Source organism: Saimiri boliviensis, chromosome 6 (genome assembly GCF_048565385.1).
Source record: "Saimiri boliviensis isolate mSaiBol1 chromosome 6, mSaiBol1.pri, whole genome shotgun sequence".
NCBI classification, from domain to species: Eukaryota; Metazoa; Chordata; class Mammalia; order Primates; family Cebidae; genus Saimiri; species Saimiri boliviensis.
In genome coordinates this window covers 103,610,919-103,635,053 of record NC_133454.1, presented here as the reverse complement: position 1 = coordinate 103,635,053, position 24,135 = coordinate 103,610,919, and the positions used below count along the sequence as shown (strand labels likewise).

Here is a 24,135-nt window from a genome sequence, read left to right as displayed (position 1 = left end):
GATTTTCTTTTGATTTCTTTCAGAAGAAAATGCTTGAAATCGTCATGTGAGTAATACCATGTTGATGCCTTTCCGTCAGCACTTTTCTTCAGCTGAGTCTTGGTTTACACTGACATCCCTGAATTTCGTTACAATAGTGACTGAGGGTGTCAACATCTGGAAACTATATTTATTTTAAAAGACATCTTGTTTTTCTGGCACAATGAAAGAGTGAGGAATGAGAGAAGACAAGATAGGCCTAAGAATTTAGATATTCCATGGAAAAAACAAACCTGAGTGTGTGAAAGAAATATAGCAGGAAACATGGTTAAGACACAGAGAAAAGAAAAGTGTCATGATTCTCATTTATTTACTTATTTATTTGAGACGGAGTCTTGCTCTGTCACCAGGCTGGAGTGCAGTAGTGCAATCTCAGCTCACTGCAACCTCTGCCTCCCAGGTTCAAGCAATTCTCCTATCTCAGCCTCCTGAACATCTGAGACTACAGGCATGCGCCACCATGCCTGGCTAATTTGTTTTGTTATTTTTGGTAGAGATGGGTTTTTACTGTGTTAGCCAGGATGATCTCGATCTCCTGACGTTGTGATCAGCTGCCTTGGACTCCCAAAGTGCTGGGATTACAGGCGTGAGCCACCGCGTCCAGCCAAGTGTCATTATTTTTAAAGCTTCGCTGTGCTCCTTGCTTCTGTGTCCTTTTTCTCAATTCTTCTAACTCTGATGAGACAAATTCCACACAGAGTTTCACCCAGAGAACCTGTAGGCTCAAGAAAAAAATGCTATTATAATAACATATGATGATATAAGATTGGTTAGAAGATGCTAAGGTGAATCCAAGCAACCAGAGAAAAATAAAACCAAGCTCCATGTCTTTGATGTAGCATACCTTGGGGAAAGATCAAGTCAGGAGAGCAGATGGCCAGCCTGTCTCATTGTGGAACTGGTATTCTGAGATAACTTACAGGTCCCAAACCATGTCACTTTAAGCTGTTCTGAAAACCATTTGACTGCTACCCATACCTTTCTGCAGGTTCTTCTGTCTAGGGAAAATGGGAGGCAAAGCACTGCAAAACCTATAGGCTTTAGAAATAGACAGACTAGCTGTGTGACCTTGGAAAAATTGCCTAATCTCTCTTAGCCTCAGTTTACTCACCTGATAAAAGGGAGATAATATTTCCCTTGCAGGGTTGTGATGAGGATGAAATGAGAAACTATCTGATATGTGCTTGTCATAGATTATAAGCACCTGTTACCTCTCTTCTATGTACCGAAAAAGCCATCTATTACCCTAATTCATAAAAAGTAGAGGAGGGCAGGAATGGTTTGAACTCAGACATTTTTGGACTTTCTCAATGAAAACTTAGAATGGAGCAAGGGGAAAGCTTTTATTTTTGAATATTTCTATTTCACTGTCTCGCTGGGTCATTCTGGGGCCTCTAGAAATTTTATTATCCCAATATAGTATGATGTTGTCAATCATTCAATATGTACATATATTTTTATCATCATACTTCTTTAGTCTATCTTTTTATAAACCACATATATCTGGGAAATTTAACCAACTGCCTTTCTGCAATTGGTGCCATATTTAGACAGTTACTTATTGGGTACACAATTGTGTAGGGAAGCCATCCTGCACCAAGACTCTGAGACCATGGGCTTCCCATTCTTGGCATCTTACTGTCACCTCTTTTGGCTTTAGAGGGCTTGATTACTGGGGTTTCTAAAATCCTTCTAAATTCCCCAAATTCTGTGGTTCAAAGTCTTTGTGTAATTGTCCAGTGGAGCAAGCATATAAGTGGCCAAACTTTTGTGATGAAACTCCTTTTACCTAAAGCCAGTGAAATTTCTGAACACTCAGAAATTGGTACACTGGTGAATATGCTAGAGGTCAAGTGCATAGGTAACTTCAACAAGCAAATAATCTTCGGTGATGAATCAGTATCTTCTAATCCACTGAACTTAAAGCTGAAACTGTCTGAGATTCATTTAAGATTCTTAAATCTAATATGAACTTGTCGTTTTGAATTATGGCCATATGTCTTACAGATGGCCTCTGAGTAGGTCTTCCTTATTCAAGAAGGAGGAAGGTCACATCCATTATTTGTATATTACTTTTTTAAAAAAGATTCATGAGATTAAAGGATGAAATCAGAATTCAGACAATCCAGGAGCAAGCATGGATGAGAATAATCATCTTCCATATTCCGTGTGGCATCTGAAGTCATCCAAAGTTTGACAAATGCATGTTTTTATGTATTTTCAGTTAAAATATTTATAGAATTATGTTATCATTTTAAAAAAATCATTCCCAGATCTCACTGACTTCGTTGATGAATCACCCACTCACTGGTTTAAGTTACATGTGACAAGACAGCTTCTATTACTATTTTGTTTCTTGTTCTTGGATTCCATGAGACATCTACACTTAGCAATATGATACTCTCTTTTTTAATTTGCACTAGGGTGAACGTTATTTCTCTTTCAAGCAACCAAAAATGTCCTAACCAGAACAGAGGAGGCAATGGCAGGCCATTGCTAAACTTTGCTGTGTTGTGGCAGAACAGTTTCTGTTCCTTTTATCTTGTTAACTGTTAGTACTCCAAACAAGTGAGTGAAACAACTGCCATCCCTTCAGCACAAACAAACCCCATGGAAGGAGTCTAGAGGGAGATGTCACACCATACATGTACTGAGTGAGATGGTATCATAGTGGCCGCTTCTCAAAATATCAGCACTGCCCTCCAGAACCTGCCCAGCCAACATTGGTCAAGCATTTGCCGTAACCCAGACACTTGGGTAGGTGCTGGGAATATAGAGATGATAAAGACAGGATATTTGCTCTTGAGTGATTTGTTCCATAATGATACCAACAACTTATAATAGAACTGTTTGAAATGCTTCATGTATATTAGCTTGTATGATCTTCAGAACAACCCCATCAGGTGGGTACTATTCTTACCATCCCTGCTTTATAGACAGAGAAACTGAAACACAGAGAAGCTGGGTAACTTGCCTAGTTACATCGCTAGTGAGGAGCAGAAACAGGATCCAAACCCAAGCAGTCAACTGCAGAGCTGGGCTCCTTCCCTGGCACGTTCTGCTTGTACTTTACTTTTCTCTGATAATCCCATAACATCTTCATCTCCTTAAGCCATATAGCATTTTCTAATGCTTATTTCTTTCATAATAATCATTATAAAAATAACAACAACAAAAAATATGTTCAACGAAAAAAGGCAGACGGCAATACAGCAAAACAAAAATTAAATCACTCAGGTCCCGTTACTGTTGTCATTTTAGTTATGTCTTTACATAACTAAAGGACATATGTAAAACAATACATAGTGTTTTTAGGCATGCTTTTTTCACTTAGGATTATGCCAGAGTTTCCCCACTATATTCTTTTTTGATATAACTTTTAATACTCTATCAGTTTGAGTGTTTTTCAATCACAGCTACACTTTACAATTGACTTAACTGATTCCTTACTCTGGGACATGTAGGTTACTTCTAACATTTCTCTGTTATAACACTGTTGTAAACATCTTTGCATATACATTTTTTTCTATTTGTCTGATAATTTTCTTAGATGGTGGTAGGCTTTTAGGTTTTGTGGCGTGCAGGTGAGAAAAGCAGGTTCAGCTTTCAGATTCAGGTTCAAAAGAAGCATTTAAGCTTTTTTCACTCCTAGAGAAGTGGAGACAGTCATACCTTAAGGGTCTAAAGCATGATCTAGAGCAGGCGTCCCCAAATTTTTTACACAGGGGGCCAGTTCACTGTCCCTCAGACCGTTGGAGGGCCACCACATACTGTGCTACTCTCACTGACCAACAATGAAAAAGGTGCCCCTTCCTGAAGTGTGGCGGGGGGCCGGATAAATGGCCTCAGGGGGCCGCATGCGTAGTTTGGGGACGCCTGATCTAGATCGTCTAGATCATTCACCCACATTTTAGGGTAAATTTTTTTTTAGACTGAGTCTCGCTCTCTTGCCCAAGCTGGAGCATAGTGGCATGATCTCAGCTCACTGCAACCTCCGCTTCCCGGGTTCAAGTGATTTTCCTGCCTCAGCCTCCCAAGTAGCTGGGACTACACATGCCTGCCAACATGCCCAGCTAATTTTTATAATTTTAATAGAGATGGGGTTTCACCATATTGGCCAGGCTGGGCTTGAACTTCTGACCTCAAGAGATCCACCCACCTTGGTGTCCCAAAGTGCTGGGATTACAGGCATGAGCCACTGTGCCTGGCCTTAGGAGGAATGTTAACACTTATGATTTGTCCTTTTGGAAATATCATGTATCTTCTTCCTATGAAATGGATTCATGGAGTTTCATTATAAGTTAGCTAAACAAAGATTTCACTGGTCTAGTTGCCTCTGTGACCCATCTTGAAGCAGCACTCTATGGAATGATAGGCAATCAAACATAAGACGATCAGGAAGAAACAAAATAGGTTTAACAGAAACTCTGTAATAGTGAAAATATTCAGAGGTTGACAAGGACCACAGGGAAAGTACAGTAGGAAGTAAATGGCAAGTAAAGCTCCAACAAGCAGTGGATAATTCTGTGAAAAGACAGCAATATGTAGTGGTTTACCACAGCCCTTGTAGGAACATGGAGCTGAGTTTGACTCCAGTTCTTAGTTGCTGTGTCACCTTGCACAAGTTGTTCCATTTTTCTAAGCCTCAGTATCTTCATCTATAAAATGGGTGTGTTATTATACTTGTTTCATGAGGTTGTTGTGGGAATCCAACCAATCATGTAAGTACAGATATAGTTACTGTCTGTTGGCTTTGTGTATTTTTACAATTTCATCATCATTTTCTTCATTATCACTTCACTCAGTGAAAGGGGACTATGTGATAAGAGATCAGTACTCACTGTTGCAGAACAGGAAAATTATCATAGTTTTGTGTTTCTGGTAAAGACAATAAAAGGTATAATATGACATTTATGAGAACTACATACTACCCTTTGTTTTTCTGAAGTGCAAAGTAGAATCAGGTTGGAATTTCCTGCCTGTCTTCTGAGGCAGACAAGGGCAGTTTGGGGGCCTTGCTGAGGGAGATGGTGTCCTCTGAACCAGCAGGGTAGGCATGAATGGATAGGCTATGGCTTGTACTTTAATATCCCTCTGATGTTTTTAAAAATTGACAGCTACTGATCACTACATGAAGACTGTTTGGCTGTTCTTGGTGGGACTCAGAGAAAGAAGGGGTGATCTTTTGGGTAAGGTAACTCAGATGTCTAGGGACTCAGCGAACTTTGGATACAGTGGACTGATGGCTGAAAGGCTATCTAGACTTTGCTCCTCTCCCCATCTTTCAGATGGGCTTTCTTCCGGGTTGTTGTCCTTTCAGGCAGTGATGGCTTTTGGCAGTTCAAAGCTTGCAGCATCCTCAGAGTGAATGACTTCAGCGATAAAAAGTGCCTCTTTTCTGATGCTTCCAGGAAGAGGCCCAGAAAGGAGTCTCATTGGCTGGGCTTCAGCCACACCCATTCCTGGGCTGAGCACTGTAGGAAAGGGTTACTCTGCCTGGCTGGGCTGGATCACCATGTGATGATGATCACACAACGGGAAGACACAGAAAAGGTGGCTGCCCAAAGAGATGCCTGAATGATGAAAAGGAGAGAAAAGAACCAAAAGAAGGAAAGGAGGAAAATATATGTGGCTACTGCAAACTCTTAAAAAATTTCATATTGAGTCACTTATACCTGAGCTCTGTAATTCTTCATTCCAACTTAGTTAGTCAAGGTTTTTTCTTTTCTGTTCCTTCTCTTTTCTTCTACTTCCATCCCCACATATGTGTAATTTTGTCAAATGTTGTGTTCTGTCACTTGAAACTTTAGTAGTCACTGTAAATCCTGCTTCTTTAAGCCAGGGTGTCATTAGGAGCATAACAGCTATCCAGTGCAGCTCAGCTTCTCCCTACAGACTCTAAAAATACCCAGAGGCACTCAAAACAAACAGCGAAGCACTGAGGCACTGCCTGTGCAGACACCGACACACTCACCTCTTTAAATTGCCTTAGCATTGTCACTATAGAGAGAGCCAGCAACTGATGCAGCCCTTTTATTTATTGATTTTGTTTTTATTTCTGTACCTCTTTATGCAGAAGAGATGGGGGTCTCCTGATGGAACAGAATTGATTCCCTCCTGATGGAAGGGAAAGAGGGAAATGAATAGCAAACGTGTCTGCACTGTCTTTTTGCAGCTCGCTGTAGACCTGAACTAAGATGTATGAAGAGATCAGACCAATCCAGGGAGCAGCACAGATTAGCTGGGATTTAACATAAAACTCTTTAACAAGAGATACCTACAATAACTCTCACATATGCATCCATGAAGAGGCCCAAGGATCACATTTGGAGAAGGTTAGTGCTCACAATGACCAGGGCCACAACCCGGCTTATTTTTCAAAAGCAAAGCAAAAGCAAGGCCCTTTCCATGGAATCCTTAGGTGGAGTCGAACCACCCAGAGCATCAGGATGTTCTTATTTCAAGGAGGTGTTTCATGTCATAGGACTGTGGAGCCAAGGGTATCGCATGCTGGGCATCTACAGTTTGGGAAATTGCCTCATATTGGTTGTCTTATCAAACCAGTGAGCTCCTGGGTTTTTCAAAAGCAGGCTGAGGGATTAAATGGTAAAATCAGATGGATTATAAAAATATGGGAATCATAACAGGTATGACCTTTTATAGATTACCTGGAACAATTAGGTGTCTGCTTAATATAATGAACCTGACCCAGTATCGGTGTGCAAGTAAAATCTTTGCAGTTGGTGGTTAAATGGAATCTATTAGATATTGTTAGTGATAATCACGGAAAGAGGAATTTTAAAAGGCAATAGCTTCTAACCAACTCTGGGGATGTCTGGACGACATTTGTTTTAGCTGTTGGGATTTGCCACATGAGTAACAGATTGCCCAGAAGTTGTTCTCAGAGCAAGCTTTCAGTTGGCCGGTTTATGGCAGGATCCTGGGTTTTAAATTAAAAAGTTAAGTCTTAAGGGTAAGCACGAGTAAGTTCTTGGGACAGAATGTACTTAGCATTGTTTCCATCCATATGTGAGTGGAGGAAGCATGTGTGCCCCGGACATATGCTTTTCATTGAAAAGAGCGATCAAATGTCTTTCTCTCTTCCTAGACTGGTTCTCATGGAGAGTCCTTGGCATGTTCGTAAGCCTGAAGTAAAGGCTTCTAAGCTCCCAAATTGCTAGGTGGTCTCTCCCAAGGAATATGTCTAAGGCAGGGGTGCCATGTTCTTTGTAGGTGGGAGTTTGCTTACCCAGGATTTCACGTCTGGCTTTAAAAAATTCTGTGTTGCCTATTGAAATTGCATTGACTAACTGTGGCAAAAGATTTGGAATAGTTTTGTGAATTGGGGCAGCATGAAAATTTTATTAGTAATAGCAACAGCAACAACAACAATAAAAGCTAGCATTTACATAGACCTCCTATGTGCCAGGCATTGCCCTCTATGCCACAAATTTTAATGCATTTAATTCATAGATAGTGGAGTTTCAGACTTACCCCTCCATCTTCTTCTTCCCCTTCCATAAGCTACATTTAGTTACATTGGCTTTGCATCCTTTCCAAGCTGGCCAGGTATTGCCAACTTTAACTGCATCCTTACAGACAGCTTTTCATAGAGCTTAACTGAAGAGAACCACAGGTGTTATATTCATTTGGAGACACTCTTGCCTGCTGCAATCTTGTTGTTTTTGTGAGCAGTGAGTTTGAGGCACAAGACTTAGCAATCCAATTGAGAGCTTCAGTTACAGGCAGACTTATTTTTCACCCTGTCCTTCTTACCTCCAATGCATTGAAAAGGTTCTAAATCATATACTAGGTGATTCTTAGTTTTCATGAAAAAGGGCAGTCGATTTTTAGAGTTATTCCTAAAGACACAAATTGCTGATGTGAGTGAGGGTGAGCTCTTTTGGAGGTAAAGATTTTAACAGTCAGCCCAGGTCTGGCGATAATTTTAAACTGTTCAGACCAGTTAGCATCAATGTTCTTTTTGACATTTCTTCTGTTTTGGGTGAACAATGTCTACTATGCAGCCATTAGCTAATATCGCTATCTTCCCAAGAGGCAGGGCCCTGGTGTCTTGGTTATCATCACCCAAACAGTGCTTCAGAATAATCAGTCCCTAAAGTAATGCTTTGCAAAGGCATCAAGCCACTTTGATTTGAGCCTGGGCTTTAGGATCTGGGGTTTCTGCCTTTTTCTAAATTTGCATATCGCTTTTCCTTTTCAGAATTTGGAGTTAGTAACTATAGAAGGGTTTTGGGGATGGGAGGCAGTGGCGGTGTTGATTATGATTCCAAGTGTAAAACCAATCAATGGGGCTTGGATTTAAGGGAGTTTGTCTGGTTCTGAATGGCTTTATTCTTCTGGCTGAGAATACTAAAGGAACCTCCAAGTTCCAGCACAACGCTGGTTCCATTTGCCATATGGAAGTATTTTTATTTAACAATGGCCAGTTAGTGAAATAGATTGTGGAGCTGTTTTTCTTAAAGAAAAGCCCGCAATGGAATAAAGAAAAAAAAAATGCTTGCAGTTTTCTAGATAAGTTAGAACATGTCGTTATATGAAATAAGAAAACAAAACAAAAACTATCCTTTTTGTTTAGAATCTAAATTATCTGGATTTGACAAATATGACAGGCAAAATCAACAGGATAATCAGCACGAATATGCCTATTCAGGCCTATCTTTGCAGGTTGCTTCTTAGAGGTTGTTGGGGGTTCTTTTCTTGGTACCTACTTGATGATTTTTTTCATCTTGTGAGCCTTCCTTGGAAAGAGAATGAATGAAGAGAGCACAGACCTCAGTCACCAGGCACATGTGTGCTTAAGTTCTGACACAGTGACTTAGCTGTCTGGTGCTGGACAAGTTCCTTAGCCTTTCTGAGCCTAAGTTATCTCATGAAAATAGAGTGGATCATCACCCCCTGTTGGGAATGATCAGATGGAATGACAGACGTAGCACATCTGTTATGCAGCGCATGCTCCGTGACGTTCACCTGGCTGACCTGTAGCCCACTCTCTGAGTCAAGAGCAAACCAGTGATGATTTGGCAGAAATAGCCAGTTCCATATTGGTTGACATAAGAAAGTTGAAAAGGAAAAAGATGCCTATAGTTTCTTGAGACCCCTGTTTTCCATTCCATATCCCACCTTTACTGCTGACTTGCTTGGGAAGTTGCTTAACCCCTCTGACCTTCCATTTCCTGATTTGTGAGATGGGAATAATATTCTGGGGGTTTTGTGCCTCTAACATGGGTCCCCTCTCTTCTCCTTGTTCCTCTGAATTGATGTGAAGTGGGGGAAGCATGACGATGGCACATTCAGCTTCTCTGGAAGGACTGACTGGGTTTGCTTCTCAGCCATACTTGAACTTCATGTGCTTCAGTGTCTTCGTATCTAAAAGAGCCTGATCATAGTAGTAATAAGTATCATTAAATGTAATGAGGTTTTATTCTCTGTAGGGCACTACTTTAAATGTCACCTCTGTTATTTTATTTAATCTTCATCACTACTGTATGACATAACTACTAACATGATCCCACTTCACAGATGAGGGAGCTGAGAAACAGTTTAAGTAACATGCTCAAGAACACACAGCTAAGACATGGAGGAGTCAGGATTCAAACTCAACCTGGCTTTGGAGCCTACAGTCTTGGGCACTACCTGTGAGAGTTAAAAAGGTAATCTGCATGGAGTACTTAGCAAAGTGCCTGGCTCAGAGTTAATGCTTTGAACTTGAGCTATATTAATCCCATGATCTGATTTCTGTTTCCTCTGCCTCCTGGTTTATATGACTCTGGGATGCTGTTTCTAGCGTGTGTTAATCATTGACCCAGTGCTCTGTATTATGGCAATGGCTCTTTGCCCAGTTCTCAGACAAGTATACTCCTTGCCCATGCTGTGTTAGCCCTACCACTACTGCCCAACAGATGGGGCACCCATAGCCCCTCACCTTGTTGTACCACAGTCTGCAGCTCTCTCCCTGTTTCACATCTATTCGTTTTCTGGAGTCTTTCCTGTGTTCCTTAGTTTCACCTTGTACCTCAACCTTTGGTTCTGCTTCTCACACCCTTATTTCCAACTTCTGCTCTCACCCACTGCCGGGGCTCACCCCTTCCCTCTACCAGCTGCTCCCCAGCTCTTTGCTTGGTCCCTGGGGCCTGTTATGGGGCACAGTCTAGGGGCAGATGATCGTGACTGGCATCCCCACTGGATTTGTCCCACTCATGAGGGGGCCCAACCCAGTTACGGAAACAGCAGTGCTTGGTTGTGGGCCTTGAGGTCTGAAAGAAGGCGTTGGAAGGAGACAGGAGCTAAAAGGACAGCTGCTCTGCAGAAGGGGCAGTGAGCGCGGTGGCCACCGTCTCACATGCCCTTGCCTCATCTTGTGACTGGGAGCCCCTCCTGCTCCTCCTCCAGGCTCTATCGAGTCACCATCTCTGAGAGGAGGTGTCCTAGTGCCCCACACATAGCTCAGGTGGGTCTCAGTGCTTTTGAAATGTGGATCCCTGAGTTGTACCCAGGCCTGAATCTCTGACTGTGCTGTGTACAGTGGGCAGAAGCCAGGCGCCGCAGCCAGGCTGTCTGGGTTTGCATTCCAAACTACCCTGTGCTTAACGAGTCAGGCAAGTTACCCAAATCCTCTGTGCCTCAGTTTCCCCAACTGTAAAATGAAGTTTCTTGAACATTAACCTCACAAACTTCTTTTAAGGATTAAGTGAATTAATTCAAATGAAGGGCTTAGAATGGGCCTGGTGAAAAATAGTTACTGATTATAATTATGAGTTATTAATTGTAATTGTAAGAGTTATTGATTATAATTATTGATTGTAGATTATTACTATGAGTTGATTATAATTTATTGACTATATTTATTGATAATTATAATCTAGAATTGCTTTGATTATAATTATTGCTATAATAATAAGTTATTGATTATAATTCTTACTATGGTTGAGAGTTTCTTGAGGCCACCCACAGCATCATACTCGTATTTGTGGCTGGTCCTATGTTAATTTCTTCTGGGTTCTTGAGAATAAGTTTGCAATAAGCACCTGTGAAACTGAGGATAAATATCTCAAATAAATTATATGGAGTGTGTACTTGGAAGATACTAAAAGAAGCAGAAAAAGTTAACGATCTAGCTCTGGGAGCTGTCATGTGGCTGAATGCCCAGTCCCCAGAGCCACCAAAGCAGGAGAGAGGGGACCACTACACATGGTGACACCACAAGAGAGCAGAGCAGAATGAAGTCATCAGCTAGGTGGCATGAGTTGTTGATGAAGGCTCTGTAAGTGAGCCGGGTCTAGGTCCAGCTGAAAAATGACTGAAAGGTGCATCTGCTCCTAAGAGACAAGAGATGCCAAGAGGCAGCCTCGTAGTTTCTCTTTATCAGGGATACTTCCTTCCCTTGCCCTCTCCATTCCTTCTCTGCTTTCCCTCCAAGTCACTTCCTTGTTCACTCCTTTCCATCCTACACTGCACTCCCTTTTGGTAGCTGCAGACAGTGGTGAAGGCTCCATGGCTGATGAGGGAGCCAGATCCTGGGCCAGACCCCAAGGCTTCTTCGTGCACTGTCTAGGAGTATTAGTGGCTTTAGAACTCTCAGGTCACTATCACTTTGTTTTGCATTTGCTTTTTCAAATTAAAAAAAAGTTCGCCCTGTAGTCTGGTTGAGTGAGCTTCAAGATGAGGTAGAATAGTGCTTCTTACTGAAACTCTCATGTGTTTAAGAATCACCTGGGATTCTGTTAGAAATGTGGTTTCTCATTCTGCAGGTCTGGGTGGGGCCCGGGGTTCTGCATTTGTACCTGGCTCCTGGGTGAAGTGGATGGTTGCTTGAGTGTGCTCTTAAATAGCAAGAAGTCAGCCTGTTAATTCAGCTAATTGAACTTCTGTTCAATGAAGAAGAGAAACTACGAAAGTCTCTCAAGCATCATTGCAGAAGTTACCTACTCCTGAAAACATTAAATGAGGTCACAGAGTCTCCCTCTGCAAACATTTTAAGGCAGCATGGGTGTGTTCCCACCCCTGGTGGTACTAAGGGAAACGAAGTCACAGGTTCAGGTTTCAATTCTCAGGGAACCCATCAACTTCACTTTGCTCCAGTGTTGTAGACTGCCCGGTAGCCAATGGTCACTAAAGTCATGTAGTTGAACGATGGTGGCACGGAGATGAACAGTGAGAACAATCAGTAAAACCTGAGAGAGGAGGTTCTGAGGGCCCCGCTGGACTGTGGTGGATACTTGCCTGTATCACTAGGGAGGGAGGTAATGTGGATTGGAGCTGAGATGGTGCTGTATCAAAGTCAGGAGGAGAGCTCATAAACAAGAGGCAAATGAAACAATGGGAAGCAAGGAAATGGGGCTCATGTTGGGAGTTTCGGTGGTGGGGTGGACAAGGTGGGTTGCTCTAGGATGAATTAGGCAAAGGGTTCTCACTGAGGGTAGCCACGAGACGTACAGGTGTTGAACCAAAGTGAACACAGCTGAGTCAACTCTGCCCATTATTTCTGCAAGAAAACAGCTCAAAACTCACCCTGTGAATGAGAAAGGAAGATGCTACCCTTTGGGACTCTGTATCCTGGCAGAAATTGAATGATTTATCCAAATAAGAAGGGCAAGTTTTCATGTATTTCGTGTATTCTTACACATATCCTAGTCATGTTTTTTCTCCCTGGGCCCCTTGGGATGTGCAGTTCATGTTCTTCTTGGCTTGGGAGGTCATGGAAATTCTACCTGGCTGCTGGGATGCAGGGGAGGGATACTCAGCACTGGGGATTTCACTTCCTGCCCATCCAGTTCTTCTTCCAGGCACTGCCTCCAATGTGACAGCCTCTCGCGTAAAATGGAAAGCGTTCTCACCTCTTCCTGCACCTGCCCTCATTCCCTAACTGAGCCCTCCTCTTTACTCTTAGCTCTGGGCAGGAGCTGCTCTCTACCTCCCATGAAACCAGAGTAAACCTTATAACACTCATTCTGTTCTTTGGACTTCTCTTCCAACCCATATACATCCTCGGTCAGGCTGCTGAGACCCCAGTCTCAGTTTTCTTTGCTAAGACCCCAGTCTTCTCTTCTCTTGGCTAGTGAGGCACAGTTACCCAAAATCACCACTGTCCTTGTTCACTTGAGAGCCAAAGTAACGTAGGTCGTTATTTCAGAAGAGTGAATTTGACCCCTTCCTTGAGGAGGCTTAGACTGGCACTGATGATGTGGCACCACTAAAGGTACCTAGGAAGAGGTAGAGGAATATTCTGTGGTCACTGCTACCTCATCACTTTCCCGAAAGAGAGTGAGCTCTGGAATCACATAAACCTAGCCCCAATTCTTAGAGGATCACATACCTGACCTTCAGCAAGGCCAAGCCTCAGTTTCCTCATCTGAAAAATGAGGCAAGTAACACTGCATTTCCACATCAGGTGTTGTGCAGGTTAAATTGGCTGCTCTGTATAAAGCCCTTGCCTGGCTGATGGTTTAAGTGCATCCTAAGTATTAATGATTATTGTTACTGACACCCATGCTACAGCCTGTTGGAGGGTTGCGTATACTTTTCCCTCCATGCTCACACTTTTCTGCCTGAAGTATCCTCTCTTCACTCCCACCCAATTTTGCAAGTCTGGTAAGTTTTACTTTACCTTATCCCAAATTCTTGATTTTTGACAACCAGATACTTTATTCCTATCTGGGTTATTTCTTACTTGACTGGCTGGGGATCCTTATATTATGATTTTTGTTAGCATTAGTTATGTATTCGAGTTACTGCTATGCTATCCTGCTACAGCTCCTGCCTGAACACACATACCTTGTCATTGACAATGATAATCAGCTCTTACAGGGCAAGGTCAGCTTTGTGTCACCCACAAGGCAGAGCATAGGAGGCAGTCAATAAAAATTCAGAATAAATGTATCGAATCTTGAAGTAGAAATGCCAAGTTCTTTTTAGGCATGTATATGTGTCTGTGTCATGCTTTGGTAGATTTAAGGATCTCATGTTTGGGACAATGCTTTGGTAAGCATCAACAAAATGTCAGACTATGTAACTTCTTTATCCCCAAGTCCCCATGGCTTTTTCTTTCTTTCCATTCATTCTTTATACATTGTTTTGCTTCAGTTTGGGGGTGGGAGAGAACCTCAAGGCATCTGGTGGGGAACCTGGAGCTTGGTGAGCTGATGCCTGAGAACGGAAACCTACAATACAATCAGATCTCATGAGTGATGCTAAAATATAACTTATAATTTTTATACTGAAAGGGTGGTGTTCAATCTCTCACCTCTCATCACCTCGAGTTACATGACAAAAGACCCTCTTTATTACTTTGGTTTCTAGAGCCCCCAGTCTCTGGGAAGGCAGTGAGAGGAAGAAGTTCATCCTGGGATGTGTTATTTTTGCTGCGCATACACTATCCACCCCAGAGCAGGACTTGATGTTTTAAGACCAGGGTGAAGCCTCTGGAAGGAAAAGCAGGAAGCGTATGTAGTACATGCTCTTCCAGACTTGTGCTTTTCTATAATTTTAAAGTCTTCTCTCTAGGCGATGATCTGAAGTGGAGCTTAATTAAAATCAGACGAGAAGTGTATAAATGGAACATTAAAAATAGAAAGGTTCAGGAATGGCACTGTCCATCCCCACCCCCATCACAATGTCAGTGGCAGGGCTCTGCACTTCATGATACCTCTCCAAGTGACATTAGACAAGACCTCTGTCCTCATCTGCTTTCTTACACAAAATGGTATATCCCAGGGCAAGCTGGCATGCTTTGGGGGCCAAAGACATGTCAGGGCCATCACGGCGGGGCCTGAATCTGCCCTGGCTGATAGCTTATGTCTATGCACCATTGTCCTCTGTATTTCAATGTGAGGCAACTAAGGAAGCCTGCAAAGCTAGAAAAAATAAAACAGGACAAGAATAAACATCCCTGACTTAAAACATAGATGACAACTCTTGCTGCTCCTTAGATTAGTTGTTTAGCAGAGTGGGAAAAGCAAGGCTATATGAGCTTGATAGATTACTCAGTTGGACTTTCCTTTATGTGTAGAATGGATATTGAAATACGTCCCATATAGATTTGATGATAATCAATAATAATGACAGCCATAAGTGATTGAGCATAACTGCAGGCCAGTCATTGTTTGGAAGTTTTTAGGAGGCAGGGACTATGATTATCCCCATTTTGCAGACCAGGAAAGAGAAGCTCAGAGAGGTTTAGTGACTTTCCCAAAATCACACAGGTAGGAAGTGGTGGAGGAGGACTCACACCTGCAGCTGACAAGCTGTAAATTCTGTGTTGTCAGTAGCTCGACCATACCCGAGTAAAGATCCTGGGAAATCATACAGCTTTACCCAAATGTGAAATGGATGTTCTGATTAATTGAACGATGATTTTAGGGCACATGAAGTGATTGGAGGTACATTGATGAGGGATTCAGTCATTTCCTATCACGGGGTGAGAAAATTATTCCTTTTTCAGTTCTCTTTCAATCTTTCTGAGGATGACAAACCTTGGTTAGGTGGTGTCGTGCCTTCAACACTGTCCTGATACTTTTTAAGCTCCATTTTTAACAAAGAGGGAACGGATGGCAGAGGCTTAGCAGACAACAATATCTAGATAGAATTCAATAAAAAATTATTTCATGTCATGTTCATTCTCACTTCCACCTTCTATTAATGACAAGTGATACTGGATTTTCACTGACAGTATGGATGTAAAATTTCATCTTAGAATGCACTTTTTGGAGTACAAAGGATCAGTCAGTGTTAAACAGAAATAATAGTAGAGGTGGTATTCAGATAGGGCAAAAATAACAGCTGAACATGAATGACTCAAGCATGAGAAATGCTGTCATAGCCTGTGAGCAGTTTTCAGCTGATGATAGCACATGGATCATAATAAACATCAAGGACAGAGTGAAGGAAAAATGTAACTCTTTCTTCTGGTCTCTTAATGGGAGAAAAGAAATGAGCTGTTTATGAACTAGATGAAACAGTCTTTCCTCTGAAATTTTGGGTATGAATTTAGCCTCTTGTGAAGGCTGATGGATAAAGCAGGGGTTGGGGAAAACGGCGTTTGCTTTGGTCTTCATTGAACCATAGAAGCTGAGTGCTGGAGACAGAACTTGGGCTCAGGGTCAGATCCTGTGTTAAACACATGAGGACCCAGATGCAGAAGGCATTTCCCCAGGGTCACCCTGGCTGAGAGCAACTGCAGTGTGAATAATGATTTCATCCGTTTCTGTGTCGAGTTCCTCATCTTGAGTCTCTTTTTCCCACAACAGCCACCAGGCATGCACTGACCCATGGTAAAACCAAGACAGCTCAGGGTCAAATCCACCAGTCTGTTGGTGCTCACCAATGCTCCGGCACTACACAAAGCACCATGCGTTGTAAGGAAATTCCACAAAGAGAAGGAGCTAAATAACTGTCTCCAAATCGAGAAGCTGACAGGGTTATGCTATGTGATTTTTACCCTTAGATGAGTAACATTTAGGAGGTAAGTAGCAATTCTGCTATAATAGAGTCAGGAATGTCTCCCTAGGAGTGAGAAGTCCTGTATTAGTCAGCTTTGACCAAGTTATGCTTCAGTAAGCACCACTCCCATGTTTTAGTGACTTCCAACAGCATAACCTTGTTTTTTGTGTCTGCTACACATTGGTGGCAGGCCAACTGCATTCATTCACCACATCTCCTTCATCTGGGACCCAGGCTGATGAAACAGCCAGGGCCATGCTGCTGTTATAGCAGAGGGGAAAAGGGCAGTAACAGAACCATGGGGAAGTTCCTAATGCTTCTACTTGGAAGTGGCATGTGCTACTTCTGTTCTGTGTCGGTTTGGACTCCTGGGAGCAGATTTTAGGACACTAATTCAAACTCATACAGATTAGTAGGGAGATACAGGAAACACCAGCTGGTGAGAGGGGAAATGAGACAAGGCAGGCAGTCAGGAGAGCATGCATTATCAAGCTAGCTACTACTGTGGGCAACTCCAGTTCAGTCCATGGAGAAATTCTGGAAAACAGGGCAAATCACGTGCCTTAGAATTACCCTCTTGAGGAACAAGGGGACTGGTATATTTCCAAACCTTCCAGACATGGGTTGAGGGCTACTCCTGAGGAGTTTTAATTTCCCAGCACTTCCAGCCTGTGTGCACACTCACAGAGTAGCCTTCTAGCTTCCGAGAAAGCTCTCAAAGAGGTGGATGCTAGCAGTTGCAAGTTGGCTGGAGTGCATTAGAGGTACAGGGAGGAGAGACGTGGGTGGGGCACTGAGAGGATCTGGGACATGCTCACATTTCTTTGTCCAAAGGAATTCACGTGGCAAAGCACGTCTTCAGGGTTGGAGAAGCATAATCCTCCCACAGAGGTGCAGCAAATATTTGAGAACCAAAACACAATTGGCAACTGGTCCTGAGTGCTGATTCATAAGTGCAGTAAACTCTAGATACAGTAAATGTAATAGATGCTTAACTAAGAGCTGCCATCTAGACCAGGGTGTTTTGACCTCAGTGCTATTGACATTTGGGGCTGGCGAATTCTTTGCTATGGAGGACTATTCTATGCATTATAGGATGTTTAGCAGAATTCCTGGCCTCTACCCACTTGGTGCCCGTAGCCTCCCTCCTCTCACCCCATAGTTGCGGCAACCAAACATGTCTCCAGGTGTTGCCAGGTGTCCCTGAGGGGCAAAATCACCCCTGTAGAAAGCCACTGATGTAGACCATGTATGCACTGCTAAATTCTCAAATAACTGAAATAAATTGTGGATGCCTGGATGGAGGTACACACAGCCTGATGGGAGAGATAGGCAAACAGGCATATAAACTGTAATGGCCAGTCCACCCTGGGTAACAACAATTTGAAATAGGTAAAGAAAACAGAAATAGTTCAGGAGTGGTAAACATCACTTTTGTTGCAGGCTGGGGATGCCCAGGGAAGGCTCTGCAGACGTAGAGACAGCAGAGCAAGGTTTTAAAGGATGAAGAGGAGTTTTTCAGATGAGTGATCCCACATGTAGAAGTTAATATTTCTGCTTGGAAATGGCATGTGTTACTTTGGTTCTGTGTTGGTTTAGGGTTCCTAGGAGCAGATTTTAGGACAAGGATTCAAACTCACACCTTTTATAATCTTTGGTGACTGTGGAGACCTGGGAATGCTATACTGAAACTGTTGCTGGAAATGCTGACCTCAGAGCCAGGCTGATGGCAGGGCTATAGTTAGACCAGCTTTACCATGTCATTGATCCTGTATAAGAAGCAATGTCATGGGCTTTGGAGGCACTTAGGGGAGTTACCCAAATGGCATGGATACAACCCAGCCTCAGAAGGATCAGAAACATCTTTGTTCTTTTATTTTAGTCAAGGGAGAAAGCTAGCTTTTTCCTTAGCCTCCTCAGTATCATTTCCTGACCCATCCACTTTGATGTTTGTCCCATATGTTTTGCAAACAAAACCGGATGTGATTTTGTCCCTGACATCTCTCTGCCTCAGTTTCTTTACCTGTTAAACAGCGATCATAAGGTTTTCTCTCTTGCCAGCTTCAGTCTTCCTCTAAACCAACATGAGGTTATACATCATTGGTTGTACGTTCAGATGGACCTGCCCTGCTCTGCCATCCACCAGGTGTGGACTTCTTTTTCTGCATTTTTGTATCTGTAAAATGGGCTTAATATACCCATCTCACAGAGTTGCCCTGAGGACTGAATTTGTGTAATGTCTATAAGTCCTCAGCCCTGCACCTGGCACACACAGTAAGAGAATAAATGACAGTTGTTACCATGAATATTAAGAAATAGGTTGGCTGTGCATTAACTAACTTGTATTGAGGGCATGTGATGTTCCAGGCACCATCATGGGGGTATGTATGTATTAATCTATGACTACAATCAGTATTCTGATTATCTTCATTTTACATATGAGAAACTAAGGCTCAGGGAAATCAGATCACTTACTGAATGTGTGCAGTTAGTGAGTGGTATTCAAACTTCAGCAGACTGTTAAGCAAGTAATTGCTTTGCTGGATTGTTTAGTGCTTAGCATTTCACCATAGCCCTTTGGAAAGAAAATCAAGTCTTTAGGTAGAGAGCTACATTTACCAAATGATTAGAGCCAGTGTAGCTACTACTGGGTAAACGAACTTTTCTTACTATTGACTGAGGCTCCTTAGTACACTTACAGAATATTAAGAAGAAGGTAGGTGAGCAGAGATGTATTTTTAATCACAGTGTCTGAGCTGGCTTCTCAGTGCAAGTATAGTTGGGTAGATGATGAATCACTCCAAACTGACCCTTTCCAGAAATAAGGACAGCACAAAGGAAAGCTTTCCATTGCTTAACTCTCCCCACAGCCCCCACCCTCAACTATTGAAATAAAATGCCAAGAGGCTGCTTGCCAGCCTCCTGGACACCACCTCCAGAACAGCAGGGAGTGTCTTCTCTCCCTTTGTGGCAGGGACACATATGGTGTTCTTAGTGTCAGAGGGAGCAGACTCCGTTCTAAGAGCTGCTTTTCCATCCAGCCTCTGTGCATGGGATGGCAGCAATGGAAAACAGTGCAGGGTCCCCGGGTCTGAGGGTCATCCTCCTTCTGCCTGTGCTCCTGCCACCTGCTACACCCTCGTCTTCGGTGGAACTGGAAGTACCACTAAGTGCAGGCAAAGACCTAGCCTGTCTTGTGCACTTCTGTGTCCTGGTCCTTTGTAGATGCTTGAATGAGAACCAATCGGTGAAGGAAAAGTATGACACCCCTCCTGTTCAAAGCACCTATTGAGTACCAAATGCTACACCCAGATATCATTTTCTTCCTTCTTTGTTTGGCTCAGATCCTGACTCCAGACCTTGTCAGCCATGTGTCCTGGAACAAGTTATTTTTTCTCTTTGCCTCATTAGCAGGGTGGAGATAATAATTCTATGTAGAGAGTTTCTGGAAGAACTCAGTATAAAACATTCGGCTGATAGAAAGTGCTCTAAGTATTAGCTCCTCTGTTTGTCATTTTGAGATCAAGCCAGATGTGTTAGAGATGTCCCTGGGGAACTTGCATCCTAGAATTCCACAGCCTGGAGGAATCTGAAGGGATTCTCTAGTCCTGTATCCCAAATGAAATTTGAAACCCTCTGATGAGCGCCCTGTTTTGTAAATTACAAAACCTTTGGCAACCCAGAAAAAGAGGCATCTGTAGCAACTTTAGCTGGGTCCCAGGCTTCAGGCAACAGCCTGCTGTCTGCCTCCTACTCATACATCCATGGTCTGGAGCAACCCCAAAACTGTTGTCTGGGGCAGAATGTTAATGCTGCTCAGGCTGGGCCTGACTAATTGATTAACTGGTTGTTTTCTCTACAATCAGTTCTCTACATCACCGAAAAGATGGTTTTGCTTTCTGAGCCTCACCTGCAGCCACCCCGGGCTTCTCCACTTCCTATCCTTTATGGCATTCATGCTGCACTCCTTCCCTTCTCTAGAGAGGCAGTAAGCCCCTCTGGTGAGAGGCAGGGTATGCTACAGTAACATGCATAGGCTCAGGAGTCCAACTTTGAGGCTCTGACGCTGACCTGCTTTGTGAACTTGAATGAGTTGCTCAACTTTTCTGTGCCTTCTCTGTGTCCCCAATGGTAATAATAGTAGTGCTGCCTCATCAGGTTTTTGAAAGATTCAAACAAGCCAAATGTGAAGCACTTAAAATGTGGCTGGCACATAGTTAGGTCTTCAGTGAAGATTAGCTAGTATCATTGTCCTAAAGTGACAAATGTCACCAAAAGGGGGAATAGATGTTGCAACTAGAACTTGGATGTAGTCAGGCTGCTAAAACATGAGACTTGAAAATCCAGTTTGCTGTGGATTTGCCATGGATTCACCATGGATTCCCATGGCGATTCTCAAAAGCAAAGCTGCTCAAAGGCCATTAAAGGTTCATAAAGTCAATGGCTGTTTTGCCCAATTTTGTGGGATGAATAAATACATAGTAAGGATAATCTTAATAATTACCTTGTGTTGCATCCGACATTTCAGGCACTTTTACATATATTGATGGAATTAATTTTCACCATGGTACTGTGAATAGTTATTATTATCATCTGTTGTATGAATATAGTATTTGAGGTGCACAGGTGTTATATAATCTGTCCAAGGTCACACAGCTCATGAGTCTTGAAATTAGGATTGGAATCCCAGGTGGAGCACCAAAAGATGTCCACTGCAGGCCCTGGGACTCTTTATTTTGACATGTTTATCTGTAGCTGCTGTTAGGAACCAACTGAAGTACAGTCCTGTCTCAGATGTGAAATTTTCAGATTGGGATTGAAATGGCCCAGAGAGGGGCCAGAGACAGCTTTAAAAGAGCCACAGATAATTAATAGTTTACATATTTTCAACAATAGTACAGAAATTAAGTCTTCACTTAAAAAAAAAAAAGAAAGAAAGAGCCACAGATATGGTGAGGAGTGTGTCTAGGTGATTCGGATGCCTGTGGGGATCATGCAGAGTCAAGCTCTGCATCAGGTCACCTGCAAAACAACTTGGGCATCTGCTGTCTGGAGTAGATGATGGTTTGAATAGTCCCCTGGCCCGATCCCCACCATCACCTATCCCAGTTGAGAACTGAAGCTCCATTCTCTGTGCTAACCTCTGGTCAGATTAATAATTCTGTACTGCAGACTGCATCCTACCATCTGCTGACAAGTCTTTAATTATTTATTTATTTTCTGTGATAGAGTCTCACTGTGTCTGTCACCCAGGCTAGAGTGCAGTGGTGTGACCATGGCTCACTGCGGCCTTGACCTCCCAGGCTTAAGTGATCCTCCACTTCAGCCCTTAGAGTAGATGAGACTACAGGCATGTACCACCATGACCAGCTGATTTTTGTATTTTTGTAGAAGACTAGGTTTTGTCATGTTGTCCAGGTTGGTTTTGAACTCCTAGGCTCAAGGAGTCCTCCTGCCTCAGCCTCCCAAAGTGCTGAGATTACAGGTGTGAGCCACCGTACCCAGTCGATACAAGCCTTCATTCTTTTCTACCACAAGACTAAATCCAACTCTGTAGCCTAGGCTCAGGGTCCTCTGGGTTCTCACCCATTTGTCCCCTCTTTTTAACTTAAAGGATTGCCACAGTATGGGAGATTTTGATGCCTGACAAGGGATGGGGGAAGCAGAAAAAAGGAACAAGTAATAAAGGCCTACTCCAGAAGTGGGGGGAGGCTAGTCTGAACGTAGAGGGCCTTGTATACTATGTGAGGGAGCTTGATCTTTATATAGAAGACAATTGCTTCAGAGTATGTTCCTCAAATCAGTAAATCCATATATCTATATAGTTCTTACATAAGAAAAATAAAATAAAAAGTAAACATGTTCTAGGTAACTTTGGATATGGCTTAGTTAGACCAGGTTGAATGTTTCTTCACGGCAGAACTTCTCAAAGCCTTTAATAAAGTAATGTATATTCTTAGCCTCCAAAAGAGGGGAGCTCTGTCCAATCTGATTTGACCTCATTCACCTTAAAATGAAGGAGCAGGCCAGGCACAGTGGCTCATGCCTGTAATCTCAGCACTTTGCAAGGGTGAGGTAGGTGAATCACTTGATGTCAGGAGTTCAAGACCAGCCTGGCCAACATGGTGAAACCCCATCTCTACTAAAAATACAAAAATTAGTTGGGCGTGGTGGTGGGGCACCTGTAGTCCCAGCTACTCAGGAGGCTGAGTCAGGAGAATCACTTGAACTTGGGAGGTGGAGTTTGCAGTGAGCCAAGACTGCACCACTGCACTCCAGCATAGGTGACAGAGTGAGACTCCTTCTCAATAAAATAAAATAAATAAATAAAATAAATGCAGGAGCATTTGGGAGGATTAGTGTTCTGAAAGGCACATCTGAGAAATGGTGTTATGAATTATGGAAGCCATGGGAGGTGGCATGGAGACTAGCGTCCAAACCTACCTCAAAACAACAGGTTGACCTTTCATTTTACATTTAATTAGAAAACAAAGAGAGTTCCTTCCATCAAATCAAGGAGTAACTTAAGCTGTGGAACATTTAGAATTTAAGCATCAAGAAAAGATCAGAAGCTGGGATATCTCTGGGCCTTAAAAGGAGCTAGTTTCTTCTACATTGGGGTTTAGAAGTTAAAGACTGATTACTTTACTGGATCAGGGTTAAATGTCAAAGAGCAAGTGTTCCAGGGATGAAATGGTTAATGGTTGCTGGGGTGGGAAGAATGGTGTTCGAGAAGTGAAGGTAGGTACCCAGGGACGATCATCTGGTGTCAGAGCTACCAACAGGCTCGGGGCTTACCTGCGGGCTGCTGGGATAACCGAGTAGAAATTCACAAAACATGGGAAGGAAACAGTCACAGTTCTTGCCTTAGAAGAGAAAAGGGAATCAAAGGCCAAAGATGACACTGATGATGTCTTTAACTCCCATAATTACACAATATCCAAACAAACAGTGACCCTGGGCTCTCGAACTGAATGACAGCAATCAATAGGACAGTTTATGACATCTTTGACATCAAAACACTGGGTACGTAAACTTTAAAGCACCTGACAGCTTTTCCTCTGCGGTGTGACCGGACTGTGATGAAAGACCAAGCTCACTCCAGCACTACATGGCCAGCACGTTCCTGGAGCTGAGAGAATGGTCAGGTCAGAAATCTCGGGTGGGATAAGGGTGGGTTGTGAGGGGTGATGAGAAGGGAAGAATCAGTTTGCATTCCTGGAGAAGGCAGAGAATTGAAAAGGCAGAAAAATAGGTTATTATAAGACACTCATGAGAGCCTATTTTGGTATTTGGCAAAGACACTTGCTTTTCTCAGGAGCTGAAATAATGTGAGTTCCCTCCTGTGAATCAGATCTTCCTTAGAAACATTGAGGCTCAGAGAAAGGAGTAAGAGTTGGGAAATAGAATCTGATTTTCAGGAAAAACAATTAGTTTCTGAAACGTCTTAGGATGCTGAATAAAATCCACAGGTCCCTGCGTGCTGGTGCCTAGCAGTGAGCCAAGCACTTGGTAGATTTAATGAATTAATGAATTAATGGAAGAATCAGTGCTATTTCTATTTTCCATATTGAATGATTTCCCTTTAAATGACTGCTTAAATAACATATTGATAACGTGACACTGATGATGATTTTA

The 24,135-nt window shown here is 42.8% G+C and overlaps 1 protein-coding gene across 4 annotated transcripts in view; it reads left to right on the top strand.

Moving 5' to 3' along the window:
- SLC1A2 (solute carrier family 1 member 2) overlaps positions 1 to 24,135 on the top strand; it is a 165,427-nt gene that overhangs the window by 39,342 nt on the left and 101,950 nt on the right. The window contains exon 1 of one of the 4 annotated variants that reach the window (XM_010333413.3): positions 10,939 to 23,645. The exons of the other annotated variants lie outside the window; for them this stretch is intronic. Coding sequence (XP_010331715.1) covers positions 23,638 to 23,645 — 8 coding nt within the window. The 5' untranslated portion in view covers positions 10,939 to 23,637. Of the gene's footprint in view, positions 1 to 10,938; positions 23,646 to 24,135 lie in introns of those variants that run through there. 4 annotated transcript variants of the gene reach the window in all.